Source organism: Gossypium raimondii, chromosome 5 (assembly GCF_025698545.1).
Source record: "Gossypium raimondii isolate GPD5lz chromosome 5, ASM2569854v1, whole genome shotgun sequence".
NCBI lineage: Eukaryota > Viridiplantae > Streptophyta > Magnoliopsida > Malvales > Malvaceae > Gossypium > Gossypium raimondii.
In genome coordinates, this window is record NC_068569.1 from 14,448,701 (window position 1) to 14,469,340 (window position 20,640).

Sequence of the window (20,640 nt, forward strand, 5' to 3'; positions counted from 1 at the left end):
GGGCATTATGAAGATGGGACCGAAAGATGGACCACTTAGCTGGGACATACTCTCATACATTTACGTTCACAATAACGATACCTTTTGTTCCATCCACATCAAATCTATTTCCTCTTGTTTCCATCCTATAGAAGCCGTCACAAAGTCTCAACCAATCATCTTACAACTGAAACAATACTTTCCCCACAATCACTGTAAACTACCCGGAATCGCCGGTTGCCGACACCCCTATCATTATCAACAAAAAGTTTTATGATGCGGCTTATCTTGAGCCATGGACTCTAGCATGGCGGCCTGCATCGCAGATTGGCCTATTCCAAAAGACAATGAAGAAATTGTCAAAAGCAATTGAGGCCCAACGATGGTCGCATGCTGCACTGCCCAATTAACGACCCAGCCCAAACTTAATATTCAAACCTAACACTAACAGCTACTAGCTTTCTTCCTACTAACAAAAATTGCTGCGTCATTTTACAATGCGACAACAAATTAATACAAAGGGGAACGAAAAGCACACGTTAAAATCCATTAGTATCGACATGATAGGCGGTTTCCCAAATCAGAGTTAGCGGGTTGTCAGATGTTTGCGAAAATCCTCACAGGCTTTCATTCAGACGTCGGTACAGAAATGCTTTTGATGAAACTGAACCTTCATTTTAACTGAATACAAAATCTTACAAGTTTATTAGGCAAAGAAGTGAACGATGAAATGCGAAAAGAACCCCTGCTTTTGTTGCTGGTAGGAACTTAATGTTCGGTTGTGTGTTAGATTTCTTCATTGTGTGTGATATGGAGATGAACTGGAATCCCATGGTTCATGAATTAGCTGCTGCTGCTTGCATGACGAAGACAATGACGATGCCACATCTATAAGGAATCTCTTTGCCACGCATCGAATCAGAAAATTCTAAATACTTATTGCTAGTTGGGGGATTTTGCTCGTGTATTTCGACCTCTGAATTTATGGGATTTGTAGAATGACAATTACCACCACTGGCTTCTAGCTCTTATTCAGACTTGGAAGAGGTACGGTCAATTGTAGTCTTCCTTGTAGTGTCTTCATGACTGTTCATAAATCGATCAAGTATTTTTCATTTTTTGCTTCTATAAACTATATTATTAGTTACTAACGAGTTTTCATTTTGATTACTTAATTAGAAAAAAATATAATTTAATCATTGAATTATTCAAAAATTTTCATTTAAATTATTGATTGTTAAGTGTTTTTTCTAAAGCTCCGCCAATAAATTTCAAGAGAGATTTGATAATTAGTAAAGTAGATTAATACCCATAAACAAATAGAACATACATTAAATTCAAATCAATCTAACGATCAATATTGAAGATCGAAGACAAGCTGTTTTTATTTTGCTTCGTAAATTTATAACGTGTAAAGTTGTTTCATGAAAAAATTAAACTGTAAAATAAAAAGAAAAAGAGAGCTTTCGATTAGTACAAACAGGGTGAACAAAAAAAAAAACTCATATAACATCGATTTTAATAACCCAGTAACTTAAATAACAATTTTGAATAATTCAACGTCCAAATTGAAACTTTTTTAATTAAGTAATCAAAATAAAAATTTACCCATGATTCAGTGACTAGTTGATTAGTTTAACCTATAATAAATATCTGCCTTGATTCATTCATTATTTTTCTATAATAAATATCCAGACAAGCACCAACTCCATGTTGCAAGCAGAATATACAGCATATGGAGAAAGGTAGTCAAACAGCAAACCTAACCAAAAACTTAGAAACCACTAGAAATGGAAAATTGAAGAGAAAATTTTTTCTCTTCTTCCGGTCTCCATTTTTCATTAGATTACCAGTTAGAAAGCACTCCAATTATCAGAAGAACCTTTCTTTGGGCTGTGATGATCTGATGGGACTTTAAATGAACCACTGGAGCCAAATGGATCGCGTCATCAAAAGAAAATCCATGGCCAAACTCTCTGGTACTACTTATGGAGTCACAAACCTAGTGAGTATCTCAGATTGCTGTGAAAATCCGCTATCGCCCATGCTGATAGAAACAAACCTAGAGGAACTTTATAACTGATCACTTGAAGGGGAATTTCCAAACTCGGAGAGTGGAGTGCTGAGAACAGTCTTGAAATGTGAATGGACACTTCTCATCATAAAAGCTTTCTGCGCTTGGGGATTCTGTTCTTGTTGGGCGTACACCAAAATCACTTGAACCAAAAACTTCATTGTGCTTGTCAGAGTCCCCACCCTGCCATGTGGGATTAAATATCATGAGTAAATATTTCAATCTGCAACTCATACCATCAGACTAAAATGGATCATAACCAGCCTTCTGACTGAGAGCTCTTAGCTCTACACAAATGACAAATCTATCTAATCTAAATTATACATTTTTCTGTATCACCAGACAAGGTACATGTCAAATGTGTTGGCAATCTACACAAATGACAAATCTACATAACCTAAATTATCAAGATGCTGAAAACAGGGGAAAATGCTTCAAGAAGTTCAGGCCACATTGGTATTAACAGGATTAAACACCTAATCCCCACACAGTCTGCATCGTCATTATCAACAGTCCCCCAAGCTGATTGACCAAAACTTCTGTCCAGAAAAAATGAACAAAATAAGCAAGAACAAATGAGAAAAAAAAGAGTCTGACGAGAAAAATAAAAGTTGACTAGAAAACAATTTTCTACTTCAATACTGATTTGTTTCTACATCTGCTTCTGTATTCTTTCCAAAACGGTCATCAGAAAATTGTTGAGATTGACTTTCTAGTGAGTTTCTTTCAGTAGGATTGTCACAAGGACTTCTGGCAGATTCATCTTCACTGTGTATAGGCAGACTCACTCTTAATGAGATATCCAGCAGCAGTGAAGAGATTACCCATTTTTTCATCCAAATAGGAAGAGGAATTAGAGGTCGAGCTACCATCTGGAGATACTTTTCCTCTCTGAGAGACTGACACATTTTTCACTTTGACAGAGAACTCATTGCCAAATCCTGAAATTTCAAATGAAATGCCAGACAGCACAGATAAGGTCATGAATTCATAATCCCTACCTACTTTGAGAGCTTCGGTTACCCATTTCCATTCTTTTTCTTTTTGGCATAATCTAAATCTCCCTTCACAATTGATTGTCAACATTGTTCTACTAGAAGCTCCTCAATTCCCAGACACATATACACATAATATTATGGTTCAACTAGCCCATCATGCTCTATTTAAGAAATTCAAGAATCAGTACAGCTATAACGCTTTTCCAAAAGATATGCAATCGATAAAGACACTGCCCGCTACACTAATACATGAATGGGGTGACATGCTGGATCAGAACAGGTTTCAACATCTTGTCCATAAGAACTAAGCAGCAAACAACTCTCCCACTGTGAACATTGAACAATCCTTCAAAATTAAATGAATAAAATGAAACATTACAAGCTGACAGAGAAGTGAGTATTCTAACAAGACTTCATAAACTCATCCAGCACTTCATGAAATGACAGTTTCCAGTTCACCAATTTCAGGGTACTGAATATTTTATAATGCCAATGATTCGCGATATGAAACCCATAAATTTACAAAGACATAATACTATATAAAGTGGCAAGAATCAACAGATAATGTTACCAATAGCAATTATTCTTACTATATAGGCATGAACATTATCGAGTTGAGGGAGTAATTGAGAGCAGAAATGCAACAAAAGAGAAGTAAACTAGAGATGGAAGGTAAAAGAAAAGCCAATGTTTACTCCTTTCAATGATATGCAGTGTCTTCATACTAGGCAAGAAACCTTAGATACAGGCTCTAGGAATACCAGTAAAATAACTACATCAGCAATACAAGCTAGTTTAATAAAATAGACAAAGTACAAAGGCAAAGTATACTTGCCTGAATTACGTATAAATGTGCGACTCAAAAATGCCAGCCATTAGAACGCCAATATCTCTGAGCATTTTCATTGCGGCGAGCATCTTTAATCTTCAAAAATAGCTTGTAAGCCTTATCAACATCATTTGCAGCAAGTAGTTTGTTATTTAATTTGCTACATACAATCTTGCTTGGGCAAAACCCCTTGCGCAAAGCCTCCTCCATAACATGTACAGCATTTTCAAGGTGCCCTATGTTGCAAAGACCATTAATGACATATTCATAAACTTCCATATCAGAAGTATGACCACTTTCTTGCATCTCATCCCATAAATTTAACAGCATTCCACTTTTACCAAATCTGGATAGCCGCTTGAGCAATAACTTATAGGCATTGAGTGATATTTGGCAGCCAAATTTTCTTGCTTTCTTATAGATCATCATAGCTGCGTGAGGTGGACCATAACTGCATAAAGGTTCAATGAAAGAGGTTAAAGACCCTGTAGGGGGGACAATCCCCTGAACTAACATCTCTTCAAAAATTTCAAGAGCATCAGCCACTTGTTGAGATTTGAGAAAAGCAGATATCAGTTTCGTGTAAGTATGCAAATCAGGGTCAAAGTTACTTTCCAGCAAAGCCTTGTAATATTTCTTACATTCATCAAAATTCTGTGTAGAAATAAAATTAGAAATCATTGCATTGTAAACTCTAGTGTCTGGAATGCAGCCTTTCTCCTTCATATGATCAAAAATCTCAACGGCGTCATCAATCTGCCCTGCTCTTCCTAAGCCCTCAATGAGGTAACTGAAAGTTGAACAATCTGGAGTAAATCCATCTGCTATCATTGCTTTCACTGTCCTCTCCATTTCGCTAACTCTACCTAATTTCGACCATCCACTTACCATGATATTGTATGTCACACAATTAAACTTTATCTTCCCACCCACTGCATTGAACAACGAATTTGCAGCACCTACATGAGTTCTACGGCACAAACACAGTAAAAGCACATTCAAAGACTCAGTATCTGGCGTCAATCCAAACTCTTCTAAGTTCTCAAACATGTCCAAAGCTTTATGTACACGCCGGGCCCTAATGAAACTGTCCATTACAGCTGAAACTGTCTCCAAATTAGGTTTTACGCCATCTTTCACCATATCATGCAGGACTTGAATCATGAACTCGAAAAATTTTCTTCTACCTAAAGCTCTAATGATTATGTAGTAACTGTGAGCATCTCTTGGTATCCCTGGCTGCTTGATTGCCCAATTGAAAAACAAAACCATAGCTTTACCGCCTAAATTCCCTCTATCTACGACCTTAGCAATAAGATCGATGCTTAATTCCACGCTAACATTTGACAGAGCACTTTCTATTGCAGTTCTACCCCTCAACTTTTGCAGAAAAATCCCTCGCAATTTCTCTTCGGGCAATAAAAATTCATCAACGTCTCTACTTTCTATTTGTTTCACCGGATAACTCTCCTTATATGGATACAGTGGAATAGTCGTGTTGATATGAGAAAGCTGAAACAAGTCGGAGAGTTCAGTAAGAACGCGACGCTCGTCGACGTTACACCGGTTGTGTGTTTGATGAAATGACGGATCATTTATTGAGGAATCGGGAATACCATTAATAGTTGAAAATCGGAATACAGAAAGGAGCGAACTAAAGTGGGGCAAACGATACCTGCCACTGCTAAAACTCAAATACCATCCAGGGAGTCGCCGGACATGAAACGCCATTGAAAAGCAGTTCTCGGTTACTAGTTCGATCTAGAAATGCTGAGCGTTTATCTTTCTTTTGTTACACCAGAGGCGAGACTGAGTTTTGTATTATTGTATAGGTGAATTTTATCGGTAAATTTCCTAATTCGTTATCCAACTTTCAGTTTGTTTTTATTTTAATCATCTAACTATTAAGATTTTCAATTTAATTATTAAAATTTTTAATTTTAATTTTTTTAATTGCTCTAGTGCTAAATCTTTGACACTTAATAATGGGGCATAAAAACAACTTTTTATGACATGACATTTATTTCTTCTTTCTTTATTTTTTGATTTCATCATCTTCTCAAACAAAAAAAAAAAACCTTTTATGGTTTCCTCCTCCATATCACATAGTTCTTGGAATCACCATTCCTCGTCATCTTCTTTGATCATTATGGGTATTGGCGAATTTGTCTTATCATCTTTTATCACACAATTTGATTTGATTTCTCAAAATTCATGTCAAAATTTATGAATTTTAACCTAAAATTTGAAACAGATGCTACGACATCCAAGAACCAGTCGAGTCTAAAAATGGATAATCTCTTTTCTTTTTTTTATGTGCATTTTGAGGTTTGTTGGATTTTAGGGTCGAAGGTTAAAATTTTTAGAACAAATACTAAACTGACATAATACATAAATGTTGAAATTTAAAATTGTTATCATGTCAGTTTAAAAGTTACCACTATTAGTGGATTAGTGACAAAAAAAAGATAAAATTGAATTGTCCGGGTGACAATTTTGTAATCTTCCTAATAGTCATTTTGTAACTTTTCGTAATTTGATGAAAAAAATACTAATAATTGATTCACTAGTTTAGGCAAAATAAAAAGAAGATAAGGGAGAAATAAATAGAAAATATTGATTTCAATATTATTAAATCAAGTAAAAATAATTATATATTGCTTGACTTTTAAAATAAAAAACTTATGATATATTTATTCAGACCCTGGCCCAAACATTTGTAACGACACAATCCACCAAACCGACGCGGATCAGCTTCATATTTGAACTACAACACCGCCAATGGATTATTTCCACCAAGCCCAATTAGATGGGCTTTTACTTGTTTTTTATATTTTGATTTTAGTTTTCCTTTTTTGGCATTCTTGTAACTGAAGCAATATGCTCAAAACTCCCGCCAAAACTTCACTTCTCCCGCTTATATTTCCTTTCCTCAGTCTCAAGCTCTCTATAACTCTAGTCAAGCGTCCGCATGCACTTCTCTTTTTCCGAACCCAATCAAGCAAACAATGTCTGCAACACTCGGAACTGGAAACGGAGCTAAACCCAGCAAAACTCCTAACCCTTACTTCATCAGTCCCAAGAATCCCAAAAATGTTCACCATATTGCAGGGATTCCGGTGGAATTCCCATACAAGCCGTACGGGACGCAGCTTTCCTTCATGTACAGAGTCATATCAACCCTAGATCGAGCTCAGAAAGACGGCCATTGTCATGCCTTGATTGAATCGCCCACTGGTACCGGTAAATCACTATCGCTTCTTTGCTCCACTCTTGCTTGGCAGAAAAACTATAAGATCAATAACATCAAAGGCATTCTGTCTCAATCCATCCCGGATCCAGAGGCCGTCACTGATCCTCTCGGTCATGGCGGTGGTTTTATTCCCGAAACACAACCTTCAACTTCAAGTAAGTTTGCGATACTTTCTCAGATTTCCTTGGCATTCTATTTGATAATTCAGGATCTCGATTTCCGGCATTGCTTTGCTTCAAATTTGAACTTGATAGAATAAGTATGTTCGTCTATATTCAAGGGTGCATGCATGATGATCCTTGATTATTTTCTTAGGCATTCCTTCATCAAGCATTTCAGAGTCACCTCAGAATGCTGCAAATAGCAAGAATAAGAAGAAAATGTTGGCTCCTACCATATATTATGCTTCGTAAGTGTAATAATAAAATCAATTTAGCGTTTTGGTTATTTTATTTTTTTTATTACCTTTGGTTTGTCTGAAGCAGGCTTCATTTTAAGGTCATATTCTATTTAAAATATCCTTCTCTCCATTCCTTTTGACATCAAACTATCACTCAAATTTGAATTTGGTTCTGAAATAATCTGATTTAGAGCCTATTATCAAAGCTATGACAGGAACAAAGGTTTATGGTTTGTGTCGAGTGAAAAGGATACTAATTTTTTTTTGTGTGATAGAGAATGGTTCTTGCGGAGTTGGTATCGTGCTTGGGATCATTGCTGGTTTAAGCCTTTAAAATATTCATGATAACTGAGCTAATATTCTGATTTCATTAATCTGTGTGAAAAAGCTGCAAGGACTTGTATGATTGAAGGTTTGGATCTGTTATTAAGCATTGTGGTTTCCTATTAATGTCAGGAGGACTCATTCACAAATTTCTCAAGTGATTCGTGAATACAGGAAAACTTCTTATCGAGTTCCCATGGCAATATTGGTATTTTATACGTTTCTTCATTTTGACTTTCTTCTTCTTCTTCTTCTTCTTCCATTTTGTGTGTGTGGAAAAGCTTTCATCAATTGCGTTCTGTTACATAATTTTTCTTATGTAACAGATTCAGATACGGAAAACTGGTCAAAATTTGATTTTTTTGAAAATTTCTCAGGCTTCAAGGAAACATTATTGCACAAATCCTCATGTCTCCAAGGAGAATATTGATGAAGAATGGTGCAATATCTGGACCTTAGAATTCTTTATTCTTACCTAGTATGATTTCCGTTACTTTTTTCATACTAAGCCTACTACTGGAATTTGACAGCAAGCTTCTGTTGAGTCAAGAGGAAGGATGCTTTGAATTTAAGTGAGTTGGTCCTCTGTCTGGTATCCATTTATGGTGTCTTAGTTTTGGTTGTCCACAATTTCACTGTCAATTTCGAAGTAAGAGTATAGCCAACAGAAATTACTCATTTCATGCAGAAATATGCATAAGGTCAAATGTCATCCCTCAGTTCAGAAAGGAGGCTGTCATGAGGCCCATGATATTGAAGATATTGTCAAAATTGGACAAGTTGTTAAAGGTTATTCTTTTCCCGTTCAAATGTATTTCTACCACTACGTTGCTCTTCTGAATCTGACACAGGTTTTTTCTTCAATTTCCAGGATGTGCATACTATGCTGCACGTTCAATGGCAGATGATGCACAATTGATTTTTTGCCCGTATAGCTACATTATCAATCCTGTTATTCGAGGGGCAATGGATGTAGATATCAAAGGAGCCATTATAGTTCTTGATGAAGCTCAGTATGTTACTGCCAAGTTTCATAATGATTTCCTGATGAACACCTGATTATTTTCTGATAAATTTTAGCAGAACCAAACATTCTATAGTATCGACTTAGATCTTGTAATTGTTTCTATATATTGGCTCTGCCGTTTAGTTTTGCTGAGTTGGGGTAGCCAAATTGTTTTTGTTTTGTTTTGTATTGTAGGGTTGTTTGTTGTTTGGTTTTGGTTTTAGCATCTGGTGTACCCAGAAGTTATGTACCTTTTGACCTTTCTGTGGTTTTTTACGATTGTAGAAACACTCAAGTATGTCAAATTCACTTTATTTCCCTTGGTTTTTAACTTTTCTCTTATTCCTAGTACACAAACTCCTCCAAGTCTGCAATCTCAGATGCACTCAAAAGTTGTGTTTCATTCTTGGGATCTACATAGAATAGATGTGATTTGGTTGAGCCCAAAGGATTTAAGAAACATCTCTTTAGATCCTTATATGAGTTTTGGAAATTGAGGTCAATGATAGTCGGTGGCTTGCTAAATTAGACATATAGACAAATGCAGGTGCTTTAGAACTGATTTCTCATGCCATTTGGGATGACTGGTTGACATTTGATTTTCTTTTATATTTGTTTTGTTTGGGAAGGTTGAATATCAAGAGTTTCTTTTGTTACAGCAATTTAGAGGATATTGCTCGTGAAGGTGGTAGTGTGGATCTTGAAGAAGATGCTTTGCACAGTAGGTTACCGAACTTCTATTTTTACCTTATCATGTTAGGATTCTAGTTCTTATAGCAATTATTGGTTATGGTAGAATTGCAGATGGAGCTTCATCAACTCAAGATGATCAAGGCTGACGTTTACCAACCATTGTCTGAAATGATAATGGTAAGGGAAGTAATTGATCATGCAACAGTGAGGTCTGATGTTATATTAGTTAACTTTTTGCTTTTGATGTCATGGATGTGTAGAACCTAATAAGTTGGATTGAGCAGACAAAGAGCAAATTAGAAGCAACAAATGAATCTAAGCACTACTTCTCCTCGTAAGTGTTGCAAAAAACTTCATTGTTGTGGTTATCCTTATCTCTCCTTGTGGGACTGTCATGTCGGCGAATATAATGGAATGCCTTAAAAAATTCTTTCTTTAGCACACACAATCTTGTTAACATCTACTTGAAGGTATGCCACTGTCTTCAAACTAGCTGAGCTTCTAAAAGCGGGATGCATGCTGTAGATTGCATTATGTCTGCAATTGCATTAAAGTAAATTGTAATATCATGCTTTCTTTTGTAATAAAGAAATCAATGGAACTATGTCAATTTTCACCTTAGTTCCTGCAAATAAGTTTGTTTGAGAAAGTTATAAAGTTATTATGTGTCTTTTCATTGTTTTTTCCTGTTAGAATTTGGTTTGTATGGCCTTACATGTTTCTATAAACATGTCTTTAGCTGGACCGGTGACAAGGCGGTAAGGCAACTCCAAGAAGCTAACATTTCACAGCAATTCTTCCCTGTCTTGCTAGAATGTGCAACAAAGGTACTCAACAACATTCTGAGGCTTTATTCTTACTGTTTTATACTGACTATGAACCGCACTTTATTCAAGGCAATCAGAGCTGCTTCAGATACAGAATCAGATGTACTTCATTTAAGTGGCATGTCTGTCATAACCTTGGAAGGTATATATTTTATTTTCTTGTTTTTATACTGCAAGCTACTTAAAATCCCCTGCAGTCTTAATATTGGTTTTAACTACATCAAGAAATGTATTACAGGGCTGTTCTCTTCACTGACATATTTCTTCTCAAGAGATGGTTCTCACATTTTTGATTATCAGCTTGCTCTACAACGATATTTTAAAAAAGATGAGAGTGAGTTGTTAATGAGTTTATTACTATATTTTTATTCTGTCATTTTAATTAGAGATGACTATAGGTTTGATATCTACATTTTTTTGTAATATCTGTATTGACATTAGCATAACTACTTTAAAATCCGATTCCTTTATTATTTGCACCTGAATTAAATAATATTCTCTACCAGATATCTGGGTTTGCTAAATATTTGAGTTCATTTAGTCAAGTTTATTATTATTATTATTATTATTATTATTATTGCATTTTACAAATAAGCGAAAATGGATGAGGATTTAGATATTTGAATTTGTTATATATATGCTTAAGTATTTTGGATTCAGATAATTGATATTCAAGGGTTAATATTTGCATATGCTTTAAATTTGTTGATTTTAATATGCAAAAACCAAATTGGATGTTTAAGAATATCCAAATTTACACTATCCATTGTTATTCTTAATTTTCAGGCAAACAGTATCATTGTCATGCCATGAGTAACTTTCAGGGAGAATTTCATCAATATTAATATTAGTGAATGGGATATGTTGGTCTTACAGTTTATGGTCAGAGTCAAGTTTCATAGCTTACAAAGAATTTACATAATAATAAGCATGAATTTGGAATTTTGCTGTTTGTTTTAATTGTTATTTGTTCCCTTCAGTGCTATAATAGTTAAAAAGTTTCTCAAGAGAACTCAGTTTTTGTTATTGCCTATATGTTTTCTGCTCTTTTGATTAAAATAGAAAGGTTACTGATATTGTTTTGCATGCAGAAAATGCTTCTGGCAGTTGGACATGTTCATTAGGTTTGTGGTGCTTGAACCCGTTCGTTGTATTCAGAGATGTATCTGATCTTTCGTTATCAGTCATCTTAACTTCTGGGTAAGAATGGTCCTTATTTGAATGTTTCAGTTGCTTGCCTTGCATCAATGAACCTTCTATGCATCATAAAAAAGTATGTTCAGCTTTGTGCAGCCTTGAAATATCGTCTCCCAAATTTTTTTGCAAGTTTATAGCCAAGTCAAAGCCATTAACTGCTTCTACCTATCTGGAAAGATATCTTTCTTTGGAAAGATCTTTGTAGTATCTAATTGACACATAATATATGACATCATCCCATAGGTGTGCTATCCTTTCTGAAGAAACTTGCCATTTATGATGCCTGATAATGCGATGCAATTTAGGGAAGGTTCTCAAATATATTCTTGTCTTTTCCATTTACTGGTTTCTTTGGGCTCACTTGTATTTCCAAATAGTGTTTTCCACTTGTAATTTTGTTAATTTCTATAATCTAGGACATTATCGCCAATGAACTCCTTCTCATCTGAACTTGGCGTGCAGTTTGGAAACTGTTTGGAGGCTCCTCATGTTATTGATATCAAATCCCAGGTATAAGTTTTATTTGCCTCATGCTTATGATTCTTATTTCCACTTCATTTCAATTATGAGTTATCAGCTATTCTGTTACAGGTATGGTCTGCTGTAATCTCCCATGGTCCAGACAATTACCAATTGGATGCAAGTTACAAAACAGCGGATCAATATGCTTTCCAGGTATATTGGATTTTTTTTTTCATTTTTTGTTTGAGTGAGAAATAATTATTATTTGACATTTGCACATCTGAAATTTTCCTTCTGCAGGACTCACTTGGCAAATCCTTGGAAGAAATTTTCAAGATTGTTCCAGGTGGCTGTCTGGTTTTCTTCCCAAGTTACAAGCTGATGAAGAAGCTTTGTGATCGTTGGCATAACACAGGCCAATGGTCACAACTTAAAGCACGAAAGCCCCTTTTTGTTGGTAATACATATTTTATCCCTTCCCTAGATCTAATGTGGTTGTGCAATCATTAATTTTCTTGTTAGGAATTGCTATTTAAAACTGTTTCTACGCACATTTGCCTGGCCCTTTGTTTGGATGTTGGAAATGGCCTGATATGCTCGGTGTTTATAACTCATATTGTTCATTCTCAGATATCTCTTATTGGATTGGAAATCTGATCCAGTGGTGTCTGTGCAGAGCCAAGAGGGGGTAATCAGGAAGAATTTGAGACTGTTCTGAAAGGTTATTATAATTCAGTATCTCGAGTCAAGAAACCTGTTCTTCGGAAAAAGAGAAGGATAAAAAGAACAGATGACAATGTGGTTGAGTCTGCAGAAGTTACTAGCCCCAGAGGGGCGGCTTTTCTTGCAGTTTTCCGAGGAAAGGTAAGCTTTGCTCTTTTCCTTGTGAAATCTTGACTGACAGGAGACTTTTTTTAAGGGATTAATTTCATTGTCTAGTTGGGGACAGTGCAATCCAATTGTCACTATATTTATTCCATAGGCTTGGTCAATTTGGTCCCTATTTGGACTAATTAGTGGAAATGCAATTTTTAATGTCTTATGTCTTGGCACTTTTTCATGGTGGAAATTCATTTATGCGGTTCATTAAAAGTTGATTCTATTCTTTGCAGGTGTCAGAAGGCATAGATTTTTCTGATGATAATGCTAGGGTGGTTGTATCCTTTTGATTGCTTTGAGGTTTTGGTCCTTTTCCTATATTTCAGTCATTAACTTGGTGCTTTCTGGCCACTGATCACCTGTGTTCATTTTTCTTAAGATTATCTGCTGTTTGCCTGTGCCTTTAAAAGCACAAAGGCATATTTTGTAGTATGATTGCTAACTAATTGTCATTCTTGACTATCTAAGATAGCTGTTGGCATTCCCTTCCCGAATATGTACGTATTCTCACATGATGATGTTTTCAAACAAAAATTTTATTTTTCTTGATTTCTGACTCCTATAGACTTTGCAGAAATGATAAACAGATCGAGTTAAAGAAGAAATATAATAATACTTACAGATCATCTAAAAACCTTCTGAGTGGAAATGAGTGGTACTGCCAGCAAGCCTTCAGAGCTCTAAATCAAGCTCTTGGTATGTCCTGTAAATTTCCAGCTTCTAGTTTATTCATTTGCTCATTCTTCTTGCACTGTTTATTATGTGATTTGATAATACATTAAGTCCAAGTATTTGCATGATATTTAGGTTATATACAGATGGTTAATTATGTCATTTAAGCATATATTCTTCCTAAATCTCCCCCTAAAAAAAAAGGAAAAGGAACTTTCTTCAGTTCAATGGTGTTATTCAATGACTACCTTTTTTACTATGCAGGGCGCTGTATACGCCATAGATATGATTATGGAGCCATCATCCTACTAGGTAATCATTTTGGATTTGGTTTTAGCTATTACACAAGCTTCTGAATATAAAATGCTAACATCACACAACTTACTAACTTTTTTTTTGATAAATCACACAACTTACTATCAAATGAATATATAAGGGAAAATCTTTGTGGCCAATGTCTAGTCCCTTGCTCAAATTACCAGTGGTGCCATGGACTTGTGATAGTTCACTATTTGTCTGCTAGGTGAGCAGATATGGAAGAGAGCAACGCTCTTCCCAAAAACGTAGATGGATAGGATAAGATGTGGACTAGGGTAATCTTTTATATGAAACAGAGTATTCATTGATGGTTTATTGCATTGCCTCTAGTGAGATTCATAGGCATCTGGTCTTTGCTACTTCATGGATAATTAAATGTATATCATATGATAACCAGTTGGGTTTGGGTTAAGTCTAGAACTGTTTTCTAGTTTTGCTTTGTGCATTTTTTGGCTAGGATGAGTTGTGCAGGGAAAGTAAAACAAATCTTTAGCTTCTGAGAATTCCCTATTTCTTTTTCTGGAGAATTTTGTCAGCTCTACTTGATTGTACCAAAGCATCAAACTTGTATAAATATGTGAAGCATTGCCCCTAGAAATGTGCAGATGTTACTATTAGCTAGTAGCTGTACTTCCTCAGAGTCTTCCATTAGATGCTTTCGTACCAAAGTTCAGCAGTATAACAGTCTGATGCCATATATTTATTTAATTAAAATATGGCTTGTGATATTTTGCTGCATTTGAGGTAATGTTCTTCATAACATTAAGAAAATGATAGTAATTCTCCCCTTTTTAATGCATATTTAAATGGAAATGGTTTTTTGTGATCAGATTGGCGTTTTCAGGATGAAAAGAATAGAGCACATATTTCGAAGTGGCTAAGGCCATCCATTAGAATGTATGGAAGTTTTGAGAAGTCATTGGACGAGCTGAGATCCTTTTTCAGAGAAGTCAAGGTCCGTTTTGAGTTCCTTTATTAATATCTCCTTTCTTTTTAGACTGTTTGGTTTTCTTGTGCGTGGACTGTGGTCTAATGGTGTTACATAAGGTCTTTTCTCTGGCTTCACTTGTTTGCAGGACTTGGTTTCCAAGAACAAGGTTTGTAATATGAACTCAAACTTTAATGAAGATTTCCCTTCTATGGATCAGAGCTGAGAATTTCCAGAGAGAAATTTGAAATTTAACCTATCTATTCATTGGTGGACAGCAACTATCTTCTTTGGCAAAATATGATACCACTTTTCCCCAAATGAAGCCTCAAAGTGATATTGCAGCTCAGACAAGGGTTCAAGCAGATAAGGACGAGAAGACCTGCACTGAATGTGTTGATCTAGAATGCAACTCACCAAAAGATTCAGGGTAATGACTGACACTTATTCTGTACTTTGAAGCTGAAATGTAATGGTAGCAAACTATATGCTTGTGCATGCCACCTCACTGGTGCAACGCGGTGTAGTAAAACTGGCTGCATCATTTTTAGGAGATTTCTGTTGTTTTATCATTTGCTTTTGGACTATTTTTGATATTCTTACTCATCTAACCATACATAACTAGTGTTTTTAAGAACTTGAAACATCAAACTGGTATTATTGACTTGGAATCATCCTCTTGCAGGTGTTTTGAGGCTTCAACTATGACATTCTCCAACGAAGATCAAGATTTGCTCGTGGTCAAGGAAACGCCAGTTGTCAATGCTGGTATCTGTGTAGCTAGTCCAGGTTCCGTAGCCAAGGATGCTAACTCTGGTTCAACTATAATTCAGGCCTCAACCAACTCTCCGGATCAATTTCTGTTTCATCCAATGTCTTCAACAAGCCCGAACGAAGTTCCTTCTGTTTTTGAATCAACAATCACCCCTGGAAAAGATGCGGATCAGAACACACCATTGAATCTCAGTGTTTGTTCATATATGCAGAAAAGGAGGAAACCCATAAGTTCAACTTTTATTAACCTTGTTGACGAAGAAAACAGTGATATTTCTGCTCAAATTCCAGGTTCCACGAATTTTGAGGGACTAACCAATGGAGATATGCTTCGCAGAATTGATTTTAGTTTTGAAACTAGTTCAGCTGAAAACGATTATCCTAAGGAGACAAATGTTCCACGGCCATTAGCTACTGGTAATACGATTCCGGTTATGGATAAAAGATTACAGATTTTCTGTTTACTCTGCAGAAGTCCTTTAGGTCGCCCTGAAAATAATTTGTATCTCAGTTTCTCACTGACTGTGTCCTCAAAAGTCTACTTGTTATCTCTTTTCAAAGAGAGATTAACTTCTTGTGATTCAAATACGCCACCAACTGTACCGGTTATAGTAACCGATATTTCATCAGTTGATCCAAGACTTTGCAATGGAACTCTTGAAGGTGATCGAGACCAGGGCACTTGGCGTGAAGAAGACGGGTGTGTATTCAAAAAGGTCTTTTGCCCCTTCTGCACTAACCCTAACAATTGTCTTGGTGTGCAAATCAAAGCAGCTGATGAAAAGAATGTGCAGTTACTAAACAAGGTAGGTTATTGCAACCTTATGTCTCAGAACTATGCATTTTTTTGCGATTCTTCATTGTCGTACTCTTATTTTAAAAATGCTCTTCTGAAACATACTTTTTCATCTGCAGATAATGCTTTACCATGGAAGTGTGGTAATTGGACATTCTGAAGCAGCAGGTGACCAGGCAGCAAAGGATAAGGTATGTTGTAATACTGGGCCTAATGATTCTTCTACCATTGACCTTTGTATTTTTCGAATATGCCATGATACTAAGAAAACTGGGAATATTAAGGATAAAATGAGCTGAAATTCTATAGGTTTGCCTTTATCCACTTGGCAATCATGCAAAACAATATTACATGCCGATGCTTTGCTAAAAACCTATCCATAGGATTTAACACATTTTTATAGGATTTGCTACAGGTGAATGGCTCAATCACAAAGAAGACTACCATTTTAAAATCCATTGAAAAATTTGCATATTCTCCCAAGCAAACAGACTTGGGAGGATGGAGGACTACAAAATCGAAGGTTAGACAAAAAATGCGGAGCTTTTAATCACAAAGATATTCTGTCTATTCTAAAACCTAATTTATTTTTAATTTTAATTTTATATTTATTATGTTGCAGCTAAAACTTTCCAAGAAATAGTGTTGGGCATGAACATGTCAATTGCACATAAGTCAAATTTGTTCTTTGTGAAACCCTCCATTGGGGAGATGCTCCCGGGGTGGGGGTGGGGTGACTAGGGAGATGTACATTTGGTGAGTTGAGTATTTTTTAGTCTGATAAAATACCTTAGAGCAAGCCAGCAGAAATTATGGGCTTACCATATCCAAGTCTAATTTATGAAGCTGAGATTGCTGTCCTGTCCGTTTAATAGGGCATATATGTACATTTTTTTGGGGCGTTTTAGTTTTGGTTTCATCTATTTTGTTTCCACAGATCCAGGTTTGACTTCGCATTTTTCTTTTGAGAGGATGTATTACTAAACCCGGTTTAATGACTTTGGGTGAGTTTGAATGGGCGGTGCGTTTATCTGCGGTTAGTGTAAAAACAATGGTGGCGGTGAGATTAGATACTGTAGCGATACAATAGTGTGAGATAAAAAGTAAACTAAACGCACCACACCGCACCTAATCGTTCATTTAAACCCACCTTTTGTAAATACCGGGACATAGCATTTTTAGCTAGTTGCTTATGATCTTTTCTTTAAAAGCAAACCAGAATTGAGGTTTCAATCAGTTGTTAATTATAGACTAGAAAAGTTAATATATGTTTTAATATGGGTTTATATTTACTACTGTTAGTGTATAGATTTATACATTGACAGTTAATGATATACTAATATAGAGATTAGACATTTTAACAGTTATTTAAATTTATTAATAAAGGATGTCAATTATGTATGAAACATAAATTAGTTTTTCGGTAAAAATAAAAAAGAAGTTTTATTACAAAAAGAACACTCTTGTGGCTGATCATAAAGCGCAAAGCCTAACTCAAAGTCAAAGCAAAAGAAATGGAAGGGGGTTGATCAAACCTACTGGAGTGGATGCATGATGAAAGAAGCTAGCATAAAAAAAATCTCCAGTTGGACATAAGACATTATTAAATTTAGACGCATTATGACTCTGTTGGTTATACGTATTGAACAAATACAATACATAAACCATCCATTTTTGGTATTAGACCAAGAATACTGGACGCATGATGAAACAAGAAGGCTCTATCAAGTCCAGTTGGGTGGAATTGATCGAACCCTGTTGAAATCATAAATTGCAGCCCAAAGCTCAAAGCCCAACGTCAACCCAGCCTCATCCTCTCAATTTTCATTTCCAGCGCAAATTGAGATTTTTTTTTGGATTGACAGCGCAATTGAATTTTAATTTGCCACTTAATCTCTCTCTGTCCTTTCCTTTTCTGTTCACTTTCTTCCCCCCTCCCCCTTTCACATCAACCCTAACCCTACCTCACCAATCAGGTATTTCCCCTCGCCCTTGCTATTCATCATTTTCCCACAACTTTTTCGGCTTCCTGTCGATTTTATTGGTTTTTTCCTGATCTGCGATCTTAATTGCAGGATACAACATGAAGGGAGGTAAATCCAAGTCAGATACTAAGAGCTCCAGGTTCGTTTTTTCTTTTATCTTCTTCATACCGATTGTTCTAAGATTTCAGATCTAGATGAGGATTACGTTTCTTATTGGTTGACTTTATTCTCTGATTTGTCGATAGGCTCGCCGTGAACAAGAAATCTAGCGCCAAAGCTGGAAAGAAATCGGGGAAGGCGGCTAAGGATCCAAACAAGCCAAAGAGGCCTGCTAGTGCCTTCTTCGTTTTCATGTAATCATTCAAAATTCTATCCTGTATATGTAGGTTTTTTTTCTTTATATATTTTTGGTTTCAAGGAAAGCTCTGGCGTTTCTATTCTTCGTAAAACGCCGATCGACGAGGTGAATCGAATGATCCTTTTTATGGTCAAAGCTAATTTCAAGCTTCGAGGAGTTGTTTCTTGACTTACTGTCATTTTCTTATCCAATTCGGTAATTTTCATTTCTTGATCTTCAGGGAGGAGTTCCGTGAGCAATACAAGAAGGAACACCCAAAAAACAAATCTGTCGCTGCTGTAAGCATGAATTATAATTTTTATTTCTTCTTTTTTAAAGCCGTAAAATTGTTTCTCTCGGTTCTATTTCTCTTCTGTGGTCAAATTTAGGTGGGCAAAGCTGGTGGAGATAAATGGAAGAGCTTGTCTGATGCTGTAAGTAAATTTTTTTTGTTTGTTCATCGTTAAAATTCTGTAAAAGCACACAAATCTATTTTCTGATTAACTTAACAATCGTAATAATTAAAAACATTTAGGAAAAAGCACCTTATATAGCAAAGGCAGAGAAGCGAAAGGTCGAGTATGAAAAGAACATGAAAGCCTACACTAAGAGACAGGTAATTTCCTTTATTTCTTAGTTAAATTGTTTTTTTTTCTTGTTTAATGATTTTAAAGTTTCTGTTAGGGCTGTTTATAGTTCGTGATTTTTTTTTCCTTTTTGGATTCCAGGCTGAGGCTCCCAAAGAAGAAGAGTCGGAGTCTGAGAAGTCAGTGTCTGAGGTGAATGATGAGGAGGATGAGGACGATGAAGAAGGCAGCGGAGAGGTGAGTTGCAATATTTTGTTTTCCTTTTATTGTCGTTACCGATCAAGTTGGTTATTGAACTTCTATATTAAAATGCAGGAAGAAGATGATGACTAAGAAGCAAGGAAGACTTGTGGGAGGAGAGATAGCATAACGAATATAGGCTGGTGCTTAATTGCTTATATGTTAATGCTTTTGATGTTCCCATGTTATTCTCTCTAGATGGGCATATGCATGTCATCTAAAGGGAAAAAAAAAATGTACCTCTTAATCCTCTTAGTTTCTTTCGACCTTTAAGAAATTAATAGCTGTAGATGGTGGGAGATTTGGTGCTATATTATATTGTACTCTTGATTTTAACGTTGAAGAATGGCTTGTAAAAATATCCTTTTTAGATGATGATGTTGATGCGTTCATATATTTTATGTTTTGTGATTACGTAAAACTGATTTTTTTTATATATTATATAATATTAAATTTGAATTAAGTGTTCCAATGTTACTAACTCTGAAAAAAAAACATTAAAAGACGATGTTTATTGCAGGTTAATAAGCATTTTTATTGACACAAAGTACTTTATTCAAACAAATATTTTAGTTCGGCGATTAACGTGTGACACCTGAATTTGAAGCCTTGGCAAAAGAGGGGCGTGGGGGTGGGGGTGGGAATAAAGAATATTAATTGTACTGTATCGTGTTTTATTTTCTTGATTTTCGTTAATTTTGGAATTTTCACTAAAAAGGAGATAATATCAGGTTGAGAAATATGGGCTGACTTACGAGAGCAGTAGCAAATATGGTACATACCATATATTGTTTTAATGGAAAGACCCCTAACGTAATGTGATTTTTTACCGGTTTCCTAGTAGGTAGAGGTGAGCATTCGATCGAATTGAATCGAAAATTTTTGTACTGTATCGAGTTTTCGAATCTCATTTTATCATCCTAAATTTATTTGAAGTTTTCTCGAATCGAGTCGAGTGAGATGAAATTCGAATCGAATCGAATCGAATATATTTGTTCGAGTTAAATTTTAAAAAATAATTTTGGGTGCTTGTAACTATTGTCACCCATCGTAATAAAATTTATCCACATTAATCAAATTTT

The 20,640-nt window shown here is 35.6% G+C and overlaps 3 protein-coding genes across 11 annotated transcripts; 2 read left to right on the plus strand and 1 right to left on the minus strand.

Annotated features, from left to right (window-relative positions):
- Positions 1 to 1,609: 1,609 nt before the first annotated feature.
- Positions 1,610 to 5,694, minus strand: LOC105770048 (putative pentatricopeptide repeat-containing protein At5g43820). 7 transcript variants are annotated; one of them, XR_001126144.2, is made up of 3 exons: positions 3,887 to 5,694; positions 2,878 to 2,994; positions 1,610 to 2,236 (listed from the first exon to the last, which is right to left on the minus strand). XR_001126144.2 is itself a non-coding variant. In XM_012591083.2 (2 exons), the coding sequence occupies exon 1, from the start codon at positions 5,609 to 5,611 to the stop codon at positions 3,911 to 3,913; it is 1,701 nt and encodes a 566-aa protein (XP_012446537.1). In that variant the 5' UTR covers positions 5,612 to 5,694; the 3' UTR covers positions 1,610 to 2,994; positions 3,887 to 3,910. The 7 variants fall into 7 exon arrangements, 2 of the variants coding, with proteins under 2 accessions (XP_012446537.1, XP_052487395.1); XR_001126140.2 differs by having other exon boundaries at positions 1,610 to 2,589; XR_008196177.1 differs by having other exon boundaries at positions 1,610 to 2,592; positions 2,878 to 5,694.
- Positions 5,695 to 6,810: 1,116 nt separating this feature from the next.
- On the plus strand, positions 6,811 to 17,345 carry LOC105768773 (uncharacterized). 3 transcript variants are annotated; one of them, XM_052631278.1, is made up of 29 exons: positions 6,811 to 7,288; positions 7,449 to 7,542; positions 7,990 to 8,065; positions 8,235 to 8,296; positions 8,388 to 8,429; positions 8,546 to 8,646; positions 8,729 to 8,870; positions 9,493 to 9,584; positions 9,660 to 9,733; positions 9,817 to 9,890; positions 10,296 to 10,383; positions 10,453 to 10,525; positions 10,622 to 10,717; positions 11,475 to 11,583; positions 11,997 to 12,090; positions 12,172 to 12,255; positions 12,343 to 12,499; positions 12,719 to 12,906; positions 13,155 to 13,199; positions 13,390 to 13,418; positions 13,496 to 13,617; positions 13,858 to 13,905; positions 14,742 to 14,866; positions 14,988 to 15,008; positions 15,118 to 15,269; positions 15,525 to 16,419; positions 16,529 to 16,600; positions 16,813 to 16,932; positions 17,032 to 17,345. In XM_052631278.1, the coding sequence occupies exons 1-29, from the start codon at positions 6,889 to 6,891 to the stop codon at positions 17,050 to 17,052; spliced, it is 3,696 nt and encodes a 1,231-aa protein (XP_052487238.1). In that variant the 5' UTR covers positions 6,811 to 6,888; the 3' UTR covers positions 17,053 to 17,345. The 3 variants fall into 3 exon arrangements, with proteins under 3 accessions (XP_052487238.1, XP_052487239.1, XP_012444388.1); XM_052631279.1 differs by having other exon boundaries at positions 16,825 to 16,932; XM_012588934.2 differs by having other exon boundaries at positions 6,812 to 7,288; positions 9,523 to 9,584.
- A 907-nt stretch (positions 17,346 to 18,252) lies between these two features.
- LOC105768778 (high mobility group B protein 2) lies at positions 18,253 to 19,954 on the plus strand. Its single transcript, XM_012588941.2, has 8 exons — positions 18,253 to 18,385; positions 18,485 to 18,533; positions 18,640 to 18,747; positions 18,973 to 19,030; positions 19,121 to 19,165; positions 19,267 to 19,347; positions 19,460 to 19,555; positions 19,634 to 19,954. The coding sequence occupies exons 2-8, from the start codon at positions 18,493 to 18,495 to the stop codon at positions 19,649 to 19,651; spliced, it is 447 nt and encodes a 148-aa protein (XP_012444395.1). The 5' UTR covers positions 18,253 to 18,385; positions 18,485 to 18,492; the 3' UTR covers positions 19,652 to 19,954.
- Positions 19,955 to 20,640: the final 686 nt, after the last annotated feature.

Bases quoted from the DNA above. Each gene is read 5' to 3' on its own strand.
- LOC105768773 (XM_052631278.1), top strand. From the start codon at position 6,889: ATGTCTGCAACACTCGGAACTGGAAACGGAGCTAAACCCAGCAAAACT. The intron at 12,907-13,154 runs GTAAGCTTTGCT...TATTCTTTGCAG, and splicing joins TTGCAGTTTTCCGAGGAAAG to GTGTCAGAAGGCATAGATTT. The intron at 16,420-16,528 runs GTAGGTTATTGC...TTTCATCTGCAG, and splicing joins ATGTGCAGTTACTAAACAAG to ATAATGCTTTACCATGGAAG.
- LOC105768778 (XM_012588941.2), top strand. From the start codon at position 18,493: ATGAAGGGAGGTAAATCCAAGTCAGATACTAAGAGCTCCAG. The intron at 18,534-18,639 runs GTTCGTTTTTTC...ATTTGTCGATAG, and splicing joins TCAGATACTAAGAGCTCCAG to GCTCGCCGTGAACAAGAAAT. The intron at 19,031-19,120 runs GTAAGCATGAAT...GGTCAAATTTAG, and splicing joins AAAACAAATCTGTCGCTGCT to GTGGGCAAAGCTGGTGGAGA.
- LOC105770048 (XM_012591083.2), bottom strand. From the start codon at position 5,611: ATGGCGTTTCATGTCCGGCGACTCCCTGGATGGTATTTGAGTTTTAGC.